This window comes from Chelon labrosus (genome assembly GCF_963514085.1).
Source record: "Chelon labrosus genome assembly, chromosome: 3".
Lineage (NCBI taxonomy): Eukaryota > Metazoa > Chordata > Actinopteri > Mugiliformes > Mugilidae > Chelon > Chelon labrosus.
The window spans coordinates 10,374,197-10,395,110 of record NC_140339.1 but is presented as its reverse complement, the minus strand read 5'-3'; the positions used below and the strand labels follow the sequence as shown (position 1 = coordinate 10,395,110).

The following is a 20,914-nucleotide window of genomic DNA, read 5'->3' as shown; positions in this document are numbered from 1 at the left end:
CTCCTCCTCCTGTCTCTTTACAGGACTTGCTTTCCCTCTTTGCTCCTGTATATCGGCCCCAATGACAGAGTTCCTGTTAGCATGGCAGCTCACCAGTCTTCTTCTGGGTGTGTCTCTTTCCAGCCTCCCTGAAAGCCACCAGGGCTCTGAAGTAGGCTCGGAGAACCGCCCAGCGGAACGTGGCCGACGGGTCGATGCCGATCAGGCTGCAGATGAACGCGTTCTTGCTGCTCTTCAGCAACGCCACGATGTCCGGCCGCATGTGGTCCGTGTTCTTCTCCCTGAAATCCTGATATACAGCGGCATTGAAACAGGTATTATTGATTCAGTTCATCAGCTTCTGCCATGGCTGTTGTTAATTGTCATATTCCCACACATATAAAGACACCCGAATACAATCATGAAACAGGAGTTTAACCAGAACATCTTGGTTCAAATGACCTCTTATAATAGCAAACTAAATGATTTGGTTATACTGATGTTTATCTTGTTTGCTAGCCCTCAATAATCCACATTCTGAGTGGGATGTAATCGTGTTTGAGTAGCCAGACTCGATTCTTATCAGAATATGAGGAGTCTGGTAACATGCCATTTGGATTTCAGTATGGGGTCTGTTTAGATTTGTTGTTAATCAGATACTCCTCTGTCCATCACCACATACAGCATGCCCAAACAATTAGTTATTTTTCTGTACATATATACTGTATATATTTTGTTTTTTGCAGGTTTATATTTCTTTTATTTATTTAGTGTTGTTTACGGTTGGTCCGATTGGGGCCTCTCTGTGTGGAGTTTGCATGTTCTCCCTGTGTCACCCACCAACCACTTATGCTCCAGGACATGTTAGGTTAATTGGTGATTCTAAATTGGCTGTAGGTGTGAGTGTGGATGGTTGTCTGTCTCTCTGTGTTAGCCCTGCGATAGACTGGCGACCTGTCCAGAGTGTACCCCGCCTCTCGCCCGATGACAGCTGGGATAGGCTCCAGCAGACCCCGCGACCCTCCAGAGAACAAGCAGTTACAGAAAATGAATGAATGAATGTTTATTGTTATTAATAAGGGAGACTTCCAAAGTAAGAATTTTATTGCATGGTCTAAGCTGCTGTTTTTATGTGCATATGACAACAAAACAACTTAAATCTTGATTGGCCTGCAAAAATTCTGTTGGGTGGGCGAAGTCAGGCTGGTTTCCAGGATAAGGCGAACCAAATAATAGAGCCATTCTCATCTTTGTGCCTTCATGGGATAGTCATCAGTGCAGCAAAGGGTGCAGACCTCTAAGCTGCCACTGCAGTGAGGTCTATAGCCTCAGTTTATGGAGTGCCCCGTGATTATGGAGATTACGCAAAAACCTTCTCAGTTTGGCACCATTTCTTCAAGTCAAGGAAGAAGTTTCCGGTTTGGTGCATATTTCACAGTTTACTGCATGCGAGAGGCCGAGACGGTGCTGGTGTTTACGCCAGTAAGTTTGTATATATATATATATATATATTGTAAATGCACAGCCCAGACCAAAACAAGAAAGGATGCTTGAGATGTTAATGTGATAGGCTAGTACGGGAAAGGAGATTAAAATGCCTCTTTTGGAGCCTCATAAACTGAGTCGTGTGGTCGTGTGGTTTCGATTCCAGCCTGTATCCTTTGGATACATATATACACTCCCTCACTCCATTACTTCCTGTCTCTCTCCATTAGCATTATCAAATAAAGGCATAAAATGGCCTTAGAAGCCTTGTTATTGTAATGTGAGACTTCCCTATTTGAGCCCCACAAAAAAGACCAGTAGGAGTTTGACTATACAACAGTTCAGTGTCTCTTGCTCACCATAAGATGGGAAAATGGTAAAGAGTCTGAACTTTAATAGCTCTTTTTCTACCTCACTGGAAATCTAATTAAACCTTTAAAGGCACACACAGTAAAGCTGGTGTCAACCTGCTCGACCAGCTGAGCAACAGCCACGCGTCGAGCTTGAGTTTCAACATGTGTTTGGCAGATTTCGTAGTTAAAAACCACAAAAAGGTTTGACCCAGTCATACGTTTGTGCGACGTCAAGATAGTAAAAGTTGAAAGAGCTTGAATTCAAAATGTATTAATGAGGGAATACAGACTAAAATCAAGGTTTTTGTAAACTCTAGAGTAAAAAAAGGGTTATATCATCTAAATATGTAACTATATTTGCTTGTTAACATTGTTTTATTATAATAATTTCAGGTAATGTTATCTAAGAAAATAAAGTGGGGGATTTATTCATCTTAAAAAGGTTTTTATTGCATTTTACCGTTGGGATTTAAAGCTGAAATTTAAAAGGATAAACTGTAGCTGTTTTAATAGCTGTTAAAAGATGTTATAATCCTCAATGGGCTGAGAATATTTATAATGCGGATGCTGTTTAAAGCCTCCTGAGTGGAAAATAACATAAAAATAAAGCGTTCAGGGGGATATAACCCAGAATTTCTTAGCTAAGACAAAGATGTGTGTGAATTTATCCCATGTTAAAAGCTTAAAAACACCCAAAACAAACTCTCCCGAAAGAACTTTCTTCTTTGTCGTGAGTGAAGACGGCACTGACCTTGACGCCGTACTTGACCTTGCCAGCGTAGTGTCGGATAATAAAAGCAGGCTCCATGACAGCGGGGAACTCGATGTAGCTGTTCCCTTCATGCTGTCGCTTGAACTTATCCAACAGAGTCTGGTTGGTGGCTTGAGGGAAGCTGAAACAGAAGGACGGAGGTGTTAGCTTTGAACAACAATGAGTTTTCCATCTGCTTTCAACGCGAAAACACATTTAGGAATGGACATCCGCCAGAGAACGGCCGCTTCGATGCACTTGTTGAAAGCCGCCGGGTACAGTACGTCACGAAGGCCGCGGTGTAAATGACAGGGAGAGTGTTCAACAGATTCCTGATCAGTTCATCCTCACAGAACATGATGAATGAATGAGTTATTTCTTCCAGCGGCTTCTAATCCTGTCACCAGTCTCGTATTTATTGCGGACTGCAGGAAACAAGGCAAGCCAACATCATCTGTCCGGCGACCAGTTTTGACATTTTATCCTCTGATGCCACAGGCGGTGAATTATCATTTTAAGCTGATTACGGTTCAGATTTCTTTCCAGTGCTTTAACACGGAGAGCCAGCGATTCGGCAGAAAATCAACGAGCTTACAGGAAGAAGGACAGGGGAGGAATGAGACACCGGGGGTTTTGGTGCAGGGGGAAACCTGAGCTATGAAAACAGCGCAGCTCAGGACTCAGTGTTTTCCAGCTTCTCCATGCGGGAGGAATTTGATTCAGTGTCCAAATGGCAAAGAGGGGGAATTAAAGACGGAAATATTATTAGCAAAATAGCCACAGTGCAGCCATGAACCTGAAAGGATTACATTTTCTCTGCAGCTTAGAGATTTGACATCAATGATAATTAGATTACAATTGCAGAGATTATATTTGCAGACAATTCAATCCAGTTGTTGTTTAAAATGTGACTATATCTTAAAAAAGTTTCCTTTGACCTATGAGGTGCTGTGTATAATAAAAATAATATGTGCCTGAAATCAAGCTCACATAAGAAAAGAGTTTATCCACACAGCATGAAGTAATGTTAGCATTCATTTGCAGTGTAATAAAATGCATTCCTTCTTCATCTGTGTTCATCTCTGTCTGGCTTTGTCTCCAGCTGCTACAGTAGATAGTCATCTGTCCACACAAGGAAGTCGCTCTGTCCGTCTTCCATTCGGTGCCATGTCGTAATACCAAACCAGTGAGCTCAAAGCGTGGCCAGTGAAGCTCCAGAGCTGGGAAACAATTTTCTGTGTTGCTGCACACTACAATCAACTCCTTTCACATTCCACACAGTCGTTTTATTCAGCGTTAATATAAAACTTGTGCCGAGAGGAAATAACGTCCAGCTGCGGAGAAACACTGCAGCTGGCTCCCTACAGCGGTGGTGGACGAACATTTCATGTCCTACAGAAAACCGATTTTAGTTTTTCGGCCTTTATCTAACAGCTGACGGGAGTCAAGAAGAGTCACATGCGCTATAGCGTAGGTGGCCAGCTGGAACCAAACAAGGGACCTCACAGTGGTGTCAGAGCACCTGCCAATTTTTGCTTTGACTTGCCAAAACATACTTTGATGATTTAAAGGGTTTTCTGAAGAAGTGAACCAGTCAAACTGGTAGCCAGACCGGCTGAAAGACTCACTTGCACTCTTCATCCAGCAGGTGGAACAACGCCGTGGGCTTCTTGCTGATCAGGTTGATGCAGCCTGTGTTGTCGATGTAGTCGATGTTTCGCCAGCTGATGCTCTCTGCCCTGTATTCCTCCTGCAGGGTCACACAATACAAACAGAGAGCTCAGTGTCAGCGATGCCTCCGATAACACTTAAGAAAAATCGTGCATGCTGCAATTGAACAAAAATCAACAACAAATACTGTATTAAAACTACCATTAAGTTCCTGATTACTTCACATTTGAGTGAAATTAATGATCGTACCGATGTTGCATTTTAAAGCAGTTGGTAAACAGAGAGAGAGAGTCTTGTGAAATTAATTTTTTGGCCCGAATTGCACGAGACATCAAAGACATCCCAATAAGAATATTAATCATCAACACACCACCCAAAACAGACGGTCCTACGCGGGTCAGCCTGTTTTGAATTTTACAATCAAAGCAACAATGTTGTTTGCAGGCATGCTTTCATGCTCGCAGACCGTGCCTGGCATGCTGGTTTAATAATGAGAGAAGCATTCAGAGCATTTATCAGTGTTCTCCCCCGGTACATGTTATTTTCCTGTGTTCCTGGGAAAGAGATTTAACCAATGAAGACCTTAATCCAGCCGAGGTTTAAGAAAAATCACTGGAATCTCCGTTTTCTCTTGTAAGCCCGGAGTCAGAGAGCCGGAAAAATTAATCACTGTTGTTTATTATTTGTGCTGAAGACAATAAAAGTTCACATGGAAAAATACTTTAAAAGGAGAAATGATCCCCTTCAACACCTACTAAAATAAATCTGCTGCACGACTTCTGCTGTAAGCCACACTTTACTAAATTAAAAACAACCTGACGTAATTCTGTAACACCCCTTTTTTTATTTTAAGGGCTTTCTCCGAACAAACAACTTTTTAAATTAGTCTCTGAAGGCTTGGACACACCAAACTGACATCAGAGAAATACTGATGATGAAGGCTGGCTTTTTCCATGTCTTGACCAAAGAACTGCACTTGAACACACCACAACTGCTGCAGCTAACAGTCGACTAGCGCGTATATTCAGCGATTGCAATAAAAGACGATAACTCTTTGCACCAGCAGGTGGCAGTAGTCTGTATTCATCACCGGAATAGCTACTATTGGCTGGAAGGCTAGGAAGACAGGAAGAGCCTCTCCTGAATCACGCTGATGAGTTGGTCAACAGTTTATGTGACGAAGATGTAAAGTGAAAAAAACCTTCTGTGTGTGCTCTCTAACTTTTAATTTTTTTTTGTCAAATTACGTCACGGGGCGCTTAGCACTGATGCCTCACAGTGAGAAGGTCCAGGTTCAAATCCATGGGCCGACTGGGCCTGTCATGTGGAGTTTGCATGTTCTCCCTGTGTCTGCATGGGTTCTCTGCAGGTACTCCTGCTTCCTCCCACCGTCCAAAGACAAGTTAGGTTAATTGGTGATTCTAAATTGGCCGTAGGTGTGAATGTGAGTGTGAATGGTTGTCTGCCTTTCTGTGTTAGCCCTGCAATAGACTGGCGACCTGTCCAAGGTATACCCCGCCTCTAGCCCGATGATAGCTGGGATAGGCTCCAGCAGACCCCGCGACCCTTCACAGGAACAAGCAGTTACCGAAGAAGAACTTCCGTCACTTCGGTTTCTCTTTTTGTGCACAGATCTCTCTCATCAACACACGACTCAACATGCTGAACTAGCTGAAAAGCTCCCAAAAAAAGCCTCTGACTAGGGCCAATGGTTCACACCCACCACCCAAACTAGGGTCACAGACGCTCACCGAGTGCCCAGGAGCTTGGTGCCTCATGGCCCATGTCTGTGGCTATATTCTTGAGTTTCTTTTCTCACACTGTCTCACTTTCAGACTGAACCTAAATAAGATGCATTGTTGCCAAAAAGCATCGTTGCAGAAATATGGATTTCCGAAACTTTTACTGAGACATACTTTTGAATAAAGTGTTGCCTTATACGGCTATTTTGAATGTATTTTATATATGTTTTTATTAAGTAAGGAAATAAAAACATGGTACATAAACAAAGGCGTACGACAATAAATGAGAATAAAGTTTTATGTTGTTCAGCGTCCTCACTGCACTCCTGCAACACGTTTGATTTAACATCTGGCTCCGTATCAAGATTTCCTCAGAGATAATTGAGTTCAAGTTGCAGAACGTGTCTGTCTGTTTATCATTTCAATCTCAGTGGTTGTTTTTCACAGAGTAACCCACAAAAGACAGGTTTTTACTTGAGCATTTTTTTTTTCTTTAACCAAGCATTTAGACGCACAGAGGCCAGGGAACTGTCAAGTGAACACCTGTGTAGTGCGGTTCAGCAGCCCTGGAATTAACGTATGTGAAGCTTACAATATTCAATCTGTGAGTCAGATGAGAGCTGACTCAACTCTTTGGTAATCACTGAGCTGCGGTTTGTGGAGGGGGTGCTGTAACGGGCTGCATTATGTTGCACAGGATACTGTTTCCACCCTCTTGACATGGCTTCAAATCATCTTCCTTTAAATACTGTGATTCAATCTTATGTTGACATAAACCTACAAGAAAAGAATCTGCAGAATCAGCTTCTCGGCAATGTTTCTACAGATAGCCCAGTGACTGCATTATGCATTACGACTAATGCTGATCTCAGACTACGTGGGTTATAAAATTCTACCCGATTTTGAGAAGAAACAGATGTTCTTTCTAATCTCTTGCACTCATTTGCAATAAAACTCTCTACAGGGTGCTACTTAGATTAACATGCAAAATCAGGGAGACTGAATGCACCAGCCCATGTGATCACACAGGGAATTGGATGTGAACGAAATGGAGACCATGGCAAACGTACTGATCCAGTCTGGTGAGTGGTGGTAATGCACCTGCAAGCCCAGTTTGCCAACTACCAATCACATAAAAAGAACAACAAGCAGCAGCAGCAGCAGCAGCAGAAGAAGGAGAAGAAAAAGAAGAGGTGTCCATTCTTCGGAAAGAAAATGGACATTAGATGCGAGACGGTCAGTTTTTAATAACTGTCAACAGTAGTATGTTAAGCTAACGTTAGCCTTAGGGGGTAGGATGGTTACATTTACACCGTCAGCTGCTCCGTCTCCCTGTAGACTATTAATCGGGACGGCCCTGATGAGTCTTGTAAGCAGTTCAGGAAAGGTTAAGAGCTGATATGTAAACACCTCACGTTACCAGATAATCTGGGGCCAACTTCAGTTCAGAGCGAGGTCCTCATCAAATCTCTCCACAGATTGTCAGGAGGGTTAAATGGGGGTTAGATGCACAACTATGTACGTAAGAGTTTAACATTAATTACAGTGATTTCAGACGACAGGAACATTACGAGAAGTGTATTTCTAATTAATCCGACGCTGTGAAAGGGATGCATGTCTAAAAGGAGTTATATACTGTACAGCACATGAGCTGCAATGTGTACTGTGTGTGTCATGTTAGGGCATTACAGGTATTTTTAGGCTCAGAGGTTTTTGCAGCCTCAGACGAGAAGTTAGAGGGATATAGGCTAAATTTACATCCTCCATCCTCCCACCTTTGTGTCATGGACATCTTCCTCATTTCTTTCATATATCATGGTGACAGATTTTAATGTTGGCTCACAGCTGCTGACTAACAAGAAGTGACGTGTAACTTTAGTTAAGATCGGCATCAAACTCCCATAGTCCACGTTCAATACAGTTTTGTAATATTTGGATTATTTTTGATTTAATTTAAAGTCCATTTACAGTCTGTTTAAAAGAGCTGGAAAATAAAAACTATTCCTCCTTAAAATGACCATAAAGTGCCCTTAAGCAAACCATCCAGGCCCAGTCTGCTCCAACAGAGTGACTCATCAGAGGGATGGAAATATATTGCATGTAACAGTAGACGAGGGTGTGGAAATATGAAGCTCGCTAGCTCTTGGTCAGCCTATCCTGCTTGAATTATTTTCAGAGGTTTTCAGGCTGCCTCGGGGATGTTCATCGATTTTTCCAGATGCAACTAATCCAGTACTGTACCTACCCTATTATAAAGCTGCTCAGTTTCCTCCAGTCGAGTCTTTGGTGGAACGGTTCATAATCAAATCTGTTTTAATTTTATGTATTGCACGAGCTGAAACATTAACAAAAACATGGATTTTATTCTGTTATTGGATACAGTGATGAAAATGCATCTTAAAAGCTGCAACGGCAGCCTGATCCATGGAAAGCATTAGAAATCAATAGAAGGATTTACAGATTTTGACAGGGTTCGCTTGTTTAACAACTGGGTATTTAGATGGTCAATATACTCTAAACAGGGCGTCTATGTCCCGCAGTACTTTAAAAGAGCCTTTAGTTTAACTTTATATACAGTACTGTATTTGACTCAGTAGGCCTCAATTCAAACATGCTGACTAAATAAGAGTGTCAAAGCTCTTTATAACGCAACCAATTGTTCCTGGTGTCATTCAATGGTGTCCATTACAACAGACTTTTTTTTTTTCCAGAGAAAACCCAGTAACTCTATCCTCTTGTTAACGCCACAGAAAAATTCATGTTCTAAAACCTATCAACCTCTCGTCACGTCTTCACCTGGGATTAAACACATTCTTTAAATCTTCCAAAGCTGCCAAAAGCGTGTGTTAAATTACAGTTTATAAAGAAAAAACAGGGAAAGGGTGACGTCGAGACGACAGATTAGATCCAGCAGGACTGCTAAAAAAAAAACAAAAAAATGGTCATGCGGTGCAAGAAAAACTAACTCGTCAAGCGTTTACAGATACATAAACAAAAACAGAGGATGCAGCACAGAGCGCAGCACAACTGTTTTGCTAGAGGCTGAATCTGTTATGACTAGGGTTCATGCAGTAACTAGTAGCACAGGAAGTATTGCGGGATCCTGAGTATCAACAAACGCTGGAAGCCAAAGTCTTAAAAAGAAGTATACAAGACGGAGATGTTGAAAGAGGCTAAAAAAAAAATCCACAACAAACTAATTAAAGATACTTAAGACAGAGGATGCTCTGTGATTTATCTTTTTAAAATATTTGGCCTGTTCTTAAATATGTTTTGAAGAAAAGCAGCTCACTTCAATAAGCCGTCAGACTACATGACTAACCAACCACAACTTAATTTAACCCTTTGACCTGCAGCACATAGAAGTATTTGAGGTCTCTCTTCTCTACATATATCTACAAGATGAAATATTTATCACATGCATTTAAGATAAAATTTGTCGACAGCTGCCTTTGTATGAGGTGGGAACGACTTAGAGCTCCAGCTGAGGCCTTCACATATCAGCGTAACTCAAGCGACATGTCAGGGCAGGCAGCTGATTCGGTCAAACTCAAGGTAAACACGACGTTTAACTTAAAGCCAAATCTTAAGGAGCGTGACTTTAAAAGGGCCTTTGAAGATAATCAGCTCACTTAAAGAGAACATACATCCTGAGTCGGGGTGGTCGCAGGGAGGGGTGAGTGCAGTCACATAGCCGTCAGCTTCCCCACTAACCCAGTTGCATAACGTAAGGAAAAATTCCTCCATTGTTTTGGTGTCAGTGTAAATGTATCTGCACTGTGCGATGTGTTAGAGGATTTTCCTGGAAACGGTCACCGAGCTAGAACTTCAGCGGGCAGATTGTATGTTATAATAATAAGCACTGATACGGGAGCTTGCTTCTGTTAAAAAAAAAAAAAAGCCTCGAATAGGAAGCCGGCTCCTGAGAATTGTTGTTTTCACATCGTTTAAAAGCATCTCCTACTTAAGAAAATAAAACTGAAGTGATGGTGTTCAGTCCCGGTGGCCCCAGCAAACCACCTCCTGTTGATTTGGGCCCCTTGGTGGGTTACAGGAAGCAAATAGTCACAAACTTGGGTTTTAGGATGGATAGTGATTTTAAACTTGATCGGCAAATTGGTGCAATAGTAAAGTCCAGCTTCTTTCACCTTAGGCAGCTGGCAAAGGTGAAGCCTTTCCTTGCACGTAAGCATTTTGAAACAGTAATCCACGCCTTCATTACTTCGCGGCTGGATTACTGTAACGCACTTTATCTTGGAGTCAGCCAATCCTCCCTCGCACGTCTCCAGTTGGTTCAAAATGCTGCCGCTCGCCTTTTAACTGGAGCACGTAAGAGGGAGCACATTACTCCCATTTTAGCCTCTCTCCATTGGCTGCCTGTGCATTTTAGAGTCCATTTTAAGATTCTTTTATTTGTTTTTAAATCTTTAAATGGTCTCGCCCCGCCTTACCTCTCTGAGCTGCTCCATCCTTACACTCCTGCCCGGTGCCTCAGGTCAGCTGATCAGCTGCTCCTGGAGGTACCAAGGGCCAAACGGAGGCTCAGAGGGGATAGAGCCTTTTCTGTTGCCGGTCCTAAATTATGGAACGATCTCCCCCTACACATCAGACAAGCCCCTTCGCTGTCCATTTTTAAAACACATCTTAAGACCCATTTTTATTCTTTGGCCTTTAACACAGCATGAAACCCTGTTTTCTGTTCTGTTTTATTATTATTTTAATACTGTTTATCATTTATTATTGTTTTTATATTGTTTTTATTGCTTTTATATTGTCTCTTATGTTTGATGTCTTATATTTTAGGTTGTATTTTATGTATAGCACTTTGTGTCAGCCACAGCTGTTTTAAAGGGCTTTATAAATAAAGTTGAGTTGAGTAAAGTTGAGTTAAGAAGCGTCTCACTTGTTCGAGCTTGAAGATGTGCTGGTTGAAGTAATGCTGCAGACGCTCGTTGGCGAAGTTGATGCAGAACTGCTCGAAGCTGTTGTTCTCGTAATCCTCGAAACCAAAAATGTCGAGCACTCCGATGGACAAGATCTGATGAAGACACCAAAAAAATAAATTAAAAATGCAAAGAAAACATAATACTTTGCATAATCTCATATGCTGTGAAATCTTTGAGATTTAACAAAATGCCATGCGTACTTATCATTTTTAGCTCCTTGTTAAATATTTTGAAAGCTTCTAGTCAGACAAAAACATCACTCTCTCTCTCATGTCTAATATATTTATTGTGGTCTCACCTTGGTGGTCTCCTCGAGGTCTTTGATGTTGAGCAGAGCGTGGTTGATCCTGAAGACAATCCAGTCAAACAGAGCGCTGTACAAGGACTTAGCCATGGAGTCTCGCACCGTACCAGCCTGGAGGTGGACACACGGACGTACGTTAGCAATTAATCACACATGAAGTGAGAAACATGAGGGACGCAAAGAGACCGGCCTCTGTACAAATGTACACTGATCTGCAATAATATTATGACCAGTGAAGTGAATAACACTGATAATCTCGTCGTCGTGGCACCAGTGGATAAGGTGTATTAGGTAGCAGCAAGTGAACATTTTGGTCTCAAATTTGATGCATTAGAAACAGAAAATTATCCAAAAAGTGTTTAAAAAAGGCAACTGGACTTCTGGCTTCTTCAGTTCTAAGGGACTGGTTGGAAATTGAGGTATAAATAGGAAACTCTGAGGGTATAACCCATCAGAAACTTGCTTGAACTTAGCCAGGGAAGGCAGATGGCTTGAAAGAAGAGTAAAGGAAGCCATCTATGTCAGATTGGAAAAGCCTTCTCTAAACAGAGGAGATGGACTGAGATTTAATCTGCCATCAATTTACAACACAATTTTAACTTCTGCCCCCAAGAAGTTTCAATCCCATTCACACCTCGAGACTGGAGCCTCTGACTGATAATGGGTCCTTAGAGCACCATTCTTGGGGAAAGAGGACAGGGACAAACAGTCCCCCCTTAACAACAGTTAAGTATCTAGCAGTGAATGGAAATTAGTTGCACCAGTTTCTGGTCATTAACAGAAACAAGTCAAGTTTTCTGATGGGTTATTCCCACAGAGTTTCCTATTTAAACCTCAACCTCAACGTCTTCTCAAAAAGCTTTACAAGCCCAGTTGCCTTTTTTTAAAACATTTTTTGGATATACCATGACCTGGATGGCTGAAAACCTTCACAGACAAGCAGGAAAAATGCACAAGTGGATGTTTTTGAGCGACTTTGACAAGGGCCAAGCTGCAATGGCTAGACAACTGGGTCAGAGCATCTCCAACACAGCAGCTCTTGTGGGGTGGTCCTCGTCTGCAGTGGTGATACATACCAAAAAAATATCCACATAAATGCCAGGACCCAGGTAATGAGATCTTCACTGTTTTCACTTGACTGCTTGCTTGGTTTTAATGTTGTGGCTGACTGGTGTATACAGGATAGTGTTGATAACTGTTTTCGGGCTGCTTGCATTTGAAATTTCATCTTTTTTGATTTTACTTTGTTTACTTGCTATCTATGTTAACAGTATTTATATTTTTTTAATCATAGCTGTTGTCGAGCATGTTATAATGCGTTGCCTGAGTCATGCCTTTATGGAGTACAGTCATTATTTAAGGTGCCAGCTGATGCTCAACACTCCTGAAGACATTATTCCTGAGTGAACCTTGTAAACTCAGTGTCCCACACATCTGTATTACACATTAGAGCGTGCCCTTGAAAACCCCAGCCTGGTAACACTACACTTCAGTTCAATGAATGGAGGTATTATAATATAAAACAGATTTATATCGACGTTAACATGTAAAACTCTGAAAACACTGGCCTAGTTTAAACACCTCTCGACTCACAAATGAGTTAAGATGAGCCGAAGGTTGTGTTTATACTTTAAAATCAACCATTTACACTTTGACCCGACTGTAAATCACATCTCCACGGTCCTTTCAGTACTTCCCGGCAGCCTTTGCACTCAGATTTTGTGGATGGAAAATTTTAAAATAGGATAGTTTAAAATGCAAAAAGCAGACAGCCAGGAGAAAAGAGAGTGTGTTGACGTCCAAAAAACGTCTCAGATAGTCCTTACTGGAACTTTGGCACAGAAGTGAAGATTGTTTTAAACTGCGCTGTGTCAAAGCAGAACATCCCCGGGTCATTATTAATATCAACAGCCGGAGTAACCATCCTCAGGTTGACTCATCAGATTTGCCGATAAGTCACGATGGACGAGGCTGCAGAGGCTCACAACTGAAGACGAGGTCAAGAAGAAACATTACCGTTAATAAGCAGATCAACCAGAAGTCATCTGCTAACGTCACAGATGGAATAACGATCATAAATTTTGCATCGCCTTGTATTTACAGTAAAACGAAAGAATAGTGTCTTCGCAGAGAACTATTTGACAAAAGCTTCCTTGTCAAATTAGTCAGAGAGACTTTCTAATTCCTGTATCCGCTGGAAAGATTTGACCTCGCTGCAGCAAAGGAGAGCCACCGATTCAAGAAACAAAACAAACCACTGAGAGGCTACCCCGAGTTAAAATGCCCTAGTTTCTAAATAATTAACCAGGATATTTTTAGCATCCCCAGACCAAATATGCCTTAAAACTCTATACACACTGTGCCCTCATGACCCGTAAGTCTTTCATTATTTAGAGGAAGTTACATTTAAAACATCCAATAGCCTCATGAATCTGACCAAACGGCAAAAACTCATTAGAGAAACGCTCAGATTTCTTTGAGGTTTCCAACTGTGTGATTTCAGTTAACGGGCAATGAGATTGTTGAGACTGATGGAGCAATATTTACACGGAGACCACCCAGTTCGCTACCAAAACAATCACAGTTTATTCATATGAAACGACTCCTAAATATCCAGCAGGCCATTATGAGGCTGTTGGATGGGAATGTACATACGACACAGCACCATCTTCCGGGAGGAAAAACTGTGGTAAAATACTATCGGGACTTTTTTATAAAACATTTGCAGCGTAAAAAAAAATAAGAATATAATTTCATTAGACTCGCGATAAGTGTGCAAGAGCTTCTCTAGGGTATGAAATACTGAGCCGTCATAACAAGTGCATTATAATATCTGCAATAAAATGTGTAAGGGTCCACTCTCTATACCGATCCCTCCTCTCTTTTCAGATGGCTCTCGTCTGCAGACCGTGAAGTGTTTGTTTTCAGAGCGGAGGTCCCAATGAAAACCTTAGAGGGGCTTGAAATGCCTTTGCTTCTCTCTAAACAGTCTGAAGGACTTTGTGCATGTGTGTTTGTAAGTGTGCGCTGTTGTGTGCGTTCATGTGTGGCCGTAGACCCGGGGAGCTGCAGATAGAGAGGGCGAGAACAAGAGGAGATACCGGTGCACGCTGTCCTGTAAACACAGCCCAGTCGGGCTGAAGAAGCTCAACCATCCAGTTGATAAAATGTGTTTACGCACACGGATTAAAAAGTGCATCTTTCAGTTTGTCGGACAACATATTGTGTCTGCCATCGTTTACATTTCAGAGTACACTGCTTTAGCAATCAGAGGAAGATATATTGTGTCTGCTAAAAGCAGATTAAACTTCACACACAACAACATACCTTTTCAAAAATGCAGAAAATCTGACTTAAACGCACACTTAAAGCTCACGATCTTGATTTAACAACTGAGGTGAACACAGTCCGAGTCTAGACAAAAGACACTCACCGAAATCTGCCACGTGAAATAATAACAACTGAGACGTCTCTGAGTTTGACAGAAACCTTCTGCTGCTTTGTTGTATTTAGACTTCCATTTATTTACTGTTAGGACAAGCCGGGAAAGCAGCTGCATTCTCACCTCGGACAGTTTGTAGGGAACGATCAGCTTCTCTCCCACAGTAACCGTCTTCCGCGTTGTCAGGGCTTCAAACAGCATCTCCTCTTTGACCTGGTGATGACAGTGAGATAAGAGTTAAGAGCCCTGAGACGAAGCCTGACATTTCCTTTTAGAGGCGCCTTTCATCCTCTGACAATGTTTTAAGTAATTCAGCGCCGGGTGCCAAGCTGACGGAGAGCTTTAAAACGTCTACATTAGCAATTTCTACTCCCATGACAAACATTGTCCCACTATCACGCTGCACTTTGTCACAAAAATCTTTTTAAGTGGAAGGAAAGAAAAAGGAGAGATCTTTTCATTTGTAAATATGACAGTGCACGTCCTCCACAATAATTATCCAATACGTAAATGCTAGTGGAAAGTCTTGATGCCAAATTAGAGCGGAATACAAACCTCAACAGAGCACAAACATGCAATGATGTGCTTCACTGCATCTGAATTTGATAATTTTAGAGATCGACCGATTGATTTCGCTGTACCTCCAGGAGTTCTGAGACCACAGGCAGCGCCTCAAGGTTGCAGATATCTATCGAATCGTCCCTGTAGGTTTTCCTCTTGTAGCGGATGTTACCCAGGTGGAGGATGGCCGACAACAGAGAGAAGATCCTGAAGGACAGTTCAGAAAACATTGGAATCACGCTGCGCAAGCGGAGTCTTTTGATTTTAATATCATTTTCAACATTTGATTAAAATAATCACACACCAGTAGGACTGCAAAAGCTCATCGACATCATCGCAATTATGGAGCTATAAAACTGCATGATGTAGACTTTCATTAATATAACAGTGACGGACCCAAACTGTTTAAATAATATTGTGAAAGTCTGCTCCAAAATTATTGCAATCCAAATGTGCGACCTGAATTCTCTTTGGGAGAAACGTGTCCTCCGAAAAGCAAAAAGTCTGATGAACCAACATCATATTCTTGGAAATTAATTTGTTCTTATTCCATCAGGTTGGCGTTACTTGCTGCCTCCCAGAAAGAGAAACCGTTATCCAAGATCATTTATTCCTTCAGCTATTACGCTGTTAAATACTGAGTTGAGGAAATAATTATTAACTGATCTGTTCTTGGCACAATGCACTTTAGGTAGAACGGATATGTGTAATTCATCTTCCATTTATTTATCAAGTTATTTATTACTCATTTTTTAACTTGGCAATCTTTAATTTTTTAGTTATTAATATGTGTTTCTAATAAGCATATATTACCTTTTATTACGGGCTGCTATTTTTATCTTATTTTTATCATACTTGATTCTCTATCAGGAAAAGTGGTTAATTGTATTCTTTTTTTATCATTATTTATTCTGCTTCTGATGTTTATTACTTATTAACTGTACTTGGACCCAGGCCATATCATGCTACTCCTGCTATGTACTGCTGTGTGAATGGTTGTATGTCTACTCTAGATGGTGGACTGTAGAAACTGAATTGCCCTTTGGGGATTAATAAAGCTTTCTGTATTCTGTATAAACATTGCAGTCTGAGTGGGTTTAAGTTGTATTATTGCAGATTAATAATATAGCTGCACTTACAATTACAATCAGCTCGAAACTGATCACTGAAGTTAAATCATTCTCAACACTGCCTTTGCTAATTCAAGGCAGAATATAGTTAACAACACGTTTCCTAATTAGGCCACTCACACCTAATAGATCTGAACTTTTGTGATTAATAGCATCACTAGTTGAAAATTGAAACAGGTTGTTCATTCATAGATAGCATGTAGAAATATGTCATCTCATTATATTCAAATAAAAGATTAGCAGAGGAAGTTATGTTGATTCATTTTTTTGGTTAACCAAAAAATGCCTGCCTCCCTGTGAGGAAACAACTGGACTGTGGCCACTGCTGCTGTTGCTACTGTATATTTTTTACGCAGCATTATAAATTAATATTATTATATAACTTAAATATCTTTCATATCACAGTATATACTGTACTCGATATCTATACATCTATATAACTACATATCGTGTGTGTCTGTGCACACTAGCATATTGTATATATTATATATACCTTTGTATATTATTTTCTTAGAATAATATATAATGTTATATATACATATACTGTATGTATATACATATACTGTATGTATATATATATGCTGTGTGTATATATATATATATATATATATATATACACACACACACACACACACACACACACACACACACACTTGTATATACTTGACACTTGTATTTTGTATATAGTTTGTATATTGTATATAGTGTATTTTATACATTTTAGTATATTGTTATATATACTTTGTATATTGTTTATATATATTTGAATATTTTATACAATACATACTTTATACACTGTACCTCAGTTTTATTTTATTTTTTTACCCTTTTTTGCCGAGTGTAATTCCCCCTGTGTAAAGTATGTAATGATGCTACTTTACACCGAATTTCCCACGGGATAAATAAAGTATCCATCTATCTTTATATCAACTTATCTATATATCTTTGTATCCATCCATCCATTACTGGCAATGGTGATGATTTGCAGCATTATACACATTCAGGGGACTAAGTAGAGTATGTGGCAGCGGCTGCTAAACAGTATATGAATGAATATGTGTCGTGTCAAATGTGTAAACACTTGATAGCAGAGATAAATTGTCAAGAAATACCATCTTTATGCGGTTAATGCTGTGGGTAATGTCTGTGAAGGTTCTCAGTCATCCAGGTCCTTTTTTGGATATGTGTGTTTGGATATTTCTCGTTTCTAAAACAAACCTGCCACGGGGAACTGTTTATCTCATCTCACTCGTTGCGGTTTGTGTGTATCACTCACTGTTTGCGCGTGGCGGGAAGAAAGCCCACCATCTCCATGGCCAGCTGAAGCCTCTCAAAGTCATGCTTCAGGTCCTCTCCTTCAACAGTGAAGCAGTCCTACCAAAAAAAAAGAAAGAAAAAAAGCGTCACCGCGTTGTTATCAGGCATGCAGCAGCTATGACGACACAGCCTGGAAGCCAAAAGACCTAATGACAAGTTACTCTGAGGTTTTAGAAGGACTTACTAAAGACTGTTGACATACACAGCGCCTTAATGCTGTGAATGTTTACAGATTGTCTGGTAAAGACGCTTAAAATAGTTTTTCGGGTTAACTTTGTAGCTGAAAAAAAAAAAAACAAAAAAAAAAACAGCATAGCTGCCTGAAGCAGACCAAATGATTGAGTCATACTAAAATAAGCTATCATTAAGAAGTTTGGGGTCAAAGAAAACAGCAACACTCCAGTCTTATGTGCAGAGTGAGTGGTGAAGAGCAGCATGCGTAGCTTCTGCTCATGTAGTGGAAAATCTGGCCTGGCTTCCTCTTTAAAACCAGTCCACAGAAATTTTGGCGAAGCTGGAAACCGAGCTGAGAGGAGCAGCAATACTGGCGAATACGCTAAAGTAGCAGAGAGGAGACACGGGAAGGAGTTTCCTTTAACGGTGACGTGTGCAGACAAACGCTAATGTGCATGTAAGTGCACGTAAGCAAGTGCAAATTTTACAAGGTACATGAATACATGTGAAGCGAAGGTATTACTGACAACACAGTAATACCAGGATCACGGAGTCCTCGCAAAAGAAAAGGTAATACATTATTAAGCAGGCAGATGCACATGACAAGGAGTAAACATCTGGATAAATCTGAATCTTGATTAGTTGTTTATGGCGAAAGGGAAAAAAACGTTTCCCAGACTAGAAACTCACGCTTTGATGTAACTACATAACTACACAGTCCTTCACTACACACACACCCACCGTAATGTGAGCCCTGCTCTTTGCTTTATGGGCCCATTCCACTATGGCTGCCATAATTATCACATACCAAGGCCCCAGAAAGACAAACACTTCAAACACGAGACTCACACTTACGCCAACGTGCCTCCGTCTCGCCTCCTTCGCTCTCGGGCCCTTTCGCGGCTAAAACTCACACTGACCTATTCATGACTCTGGTGTTTGATTTCCACGGCTAGAAAATCAATCTGTTTTTATTTATTTATTTTAGGTTGCTTCTAGCTTCTTTTCAATGAAAACAACCTGTCAGTGCAGTATGAAAGTTATTTAAAGGATTATAAAAATAATATTCAGTAAAATACATCACTTTTAAATACTTATTTTACATATGATTTTTATGTGATTACTAATATAAGTCATTTCAATGCATATTTAAAGCATTTTCTATTTTTAGAGCTTTTAACAACATTGTTTTTAAAATACAGGAGACTTATTGAGACAGAAGAAGTGTAAAATGAGGGAGAAACAAACAATAAATATCCACAAAGGCCAAAGGATCCCAACACAAATCACAAAAGACCTTTTTTGATCATTGACATCCTCCAATTCAGCATTTCTAGTGCAGAACGTGATCTGAATTAGCAAACGTCTTAACCTAAAATTGGCAACGTTTCTTTGTAATTTATTGGGGACCTCAACTTCAGATTGAGACATCTGCACTAGAAACACTGCAGTGGTCAACGATCAAAAAACATTAGAGCAACACGGGCAGCTACAGTGGCCAGGATATGACTAGACATACCACCATAACTCAGAGAGGCAGCACAACAGGGGAAAGCAAAAACAAACACAGCTAAAATAAACACTACCCAAACCAAACCAGGAAATAATCCAAAAAGCAACAAAATGAGAAAGGGAAAGGCGCAGAGAGAGGGGAGGGAAGGAGTGTGCAACTGTGCAGAGAAAGTGTGGCTCGAGCAACAAGTGCTCAGGTGAGGTGGTTTCTCCGACATGTGCAGACACACGGACAGTACGGACAGTACACACAGCTGAGGCACAGATACTGACCGCTTCGCTCTCATAGTAACTGTCCCAATGCTGTTGGCGGGTTGTCTTTGTCATCTGGAAATGTTGAGGCAGAGTTTACAGGAGGCAAGGTCAGGGTTAGAAAGCAGCATTCCGATGACAACAGATACTACACACTTAAACATGTACACAGATTCATGAAAGGATGTATTGTTAAGATGGCAAGCGATGGCTCAACGGCTCCGCTCATTGCAGTCGGAGACAAATACCTCCAAAGTGCTCGCAGTCATGTCAAACATTTCACAGCACACGGACTCGGATGATGACAGAGATGTACGAACATAAGAGGCGTTCACAGACACACAGAGACACAAGCGCCTGTTATGAGTGAACACATCAAGTCTTTTAAAGAGGATTCAAAAGGTGGACAGACGGCTTATAGATATGAAATTCAGTTTCTTTGACGTCGTTACTTAAAGTCATAGACACCAACTGTATCGCTTTGATTAAAGCAACCAGACTCCATTGACAAAAGAGCTAATTTTACATTGCTGATTACATTCAGTTCCAAACTAATGTGTTAAAAACCCAAGGCACACAAGTATGGCCAAGTATGTACACATACAAGGAATTTGACTCAACTTTTCTCTCTAGTACAGAAACAACTTAAATGACTTGTTTTTGTCAGTGGAGACTGGTGAATTGGTGAAGACAGACTTTTAACAGTGTTCATTCAAAAAAAGACTGTCTAACAGCATGGTAAAGTAAAGTAATAATGTTCTAAATATAGTATACTCTTAAACTGATGTTGGATAGGTTGCAAAAATACACTCACTTGCCAGTTCATTAAGTACACAAGTGCAAACAAACACATATTAATATAACAGTCCTGCACTAAATCGCCATTCGTGACCGTTATAATGTTCAGTGTTATGGCCCTTGCCTTGTCTGCCCTGTCAGTTCTCAGGTGTGCAGATTTTCCTGTGCCGTCCCTCGTCTGCCATTGGAGGCTCATCCCCACGGCCCTTCGAAGGACCGATTGGTTAGGGTTTCGTATTTAAACGTCGTGCTGACAATACTCTGTGGGGACTGGACTAGAACTCCCACAGTTTGGCCGATACTCATGTACTGGACTGTGTTTTGAGATTTGTGCTTATCGTTACTACGAATTACCTTAGAACTATTTGGGAAACAAAAACTTTGTTATTTAAGCACTTTGTTTTGTTGCCTAAGAGCTGGACTTTTCACTTATGCACCTTTTTGTTCACTCTGGCTAGATACTGTTTGTAAAGACACATTTATGATGGGGTGTTGTT

General features: G+C 40.8%; 1 protein-coding gene across 2 annotated transcripts in view; it reads right to left on the bottom strand.

Annotated features, from left to right (window-relative positions):
- Positions 1–20,914, bottom strand: part of myo9aa (myosin IXAa) — a 108,031-nt gene that overhangs the window by 27,491 nt on the left and 59,626 nt on the right. For both annotated transcript variants that reach the window (XM_084541165.1, XM_084541166.1), the window contains exons 6-14: positions 19,641–19,694; positions 17,641–17,738; positions 15,315–15,441; positions 14,797–14,886; positions 11,226–11,342; positions 10,885–11,019; positions 4,197–4,318; positions 2,569–2,710; positions 94–289 (exon numbers count right to left, since the gene is read on the bottom strand). In XM_084541165.1, coding sequence (XP_084397291.1) covers positions 94–289; positions 2,569–2,710; positions 4,197–4,318; positions 10,885–11,019; positions 11,226–11,342; positions 14,797–14,886; positions 15,315–15,441; positions 17,641–17,738; positions 19,641–19,694 — 1,081 coding nt within the window. The remainder of the gene's footprint in view (positions 1–93; positions 290–2,568; positions 2,711–4,196; positions 4,319–10,884; positions 11,020–11,225; positions 11,343–14,796; positions 14,887–15,314; positions 15,442–17,640; positions 17,739–19,640; positions 19,695–20,914) is intronic.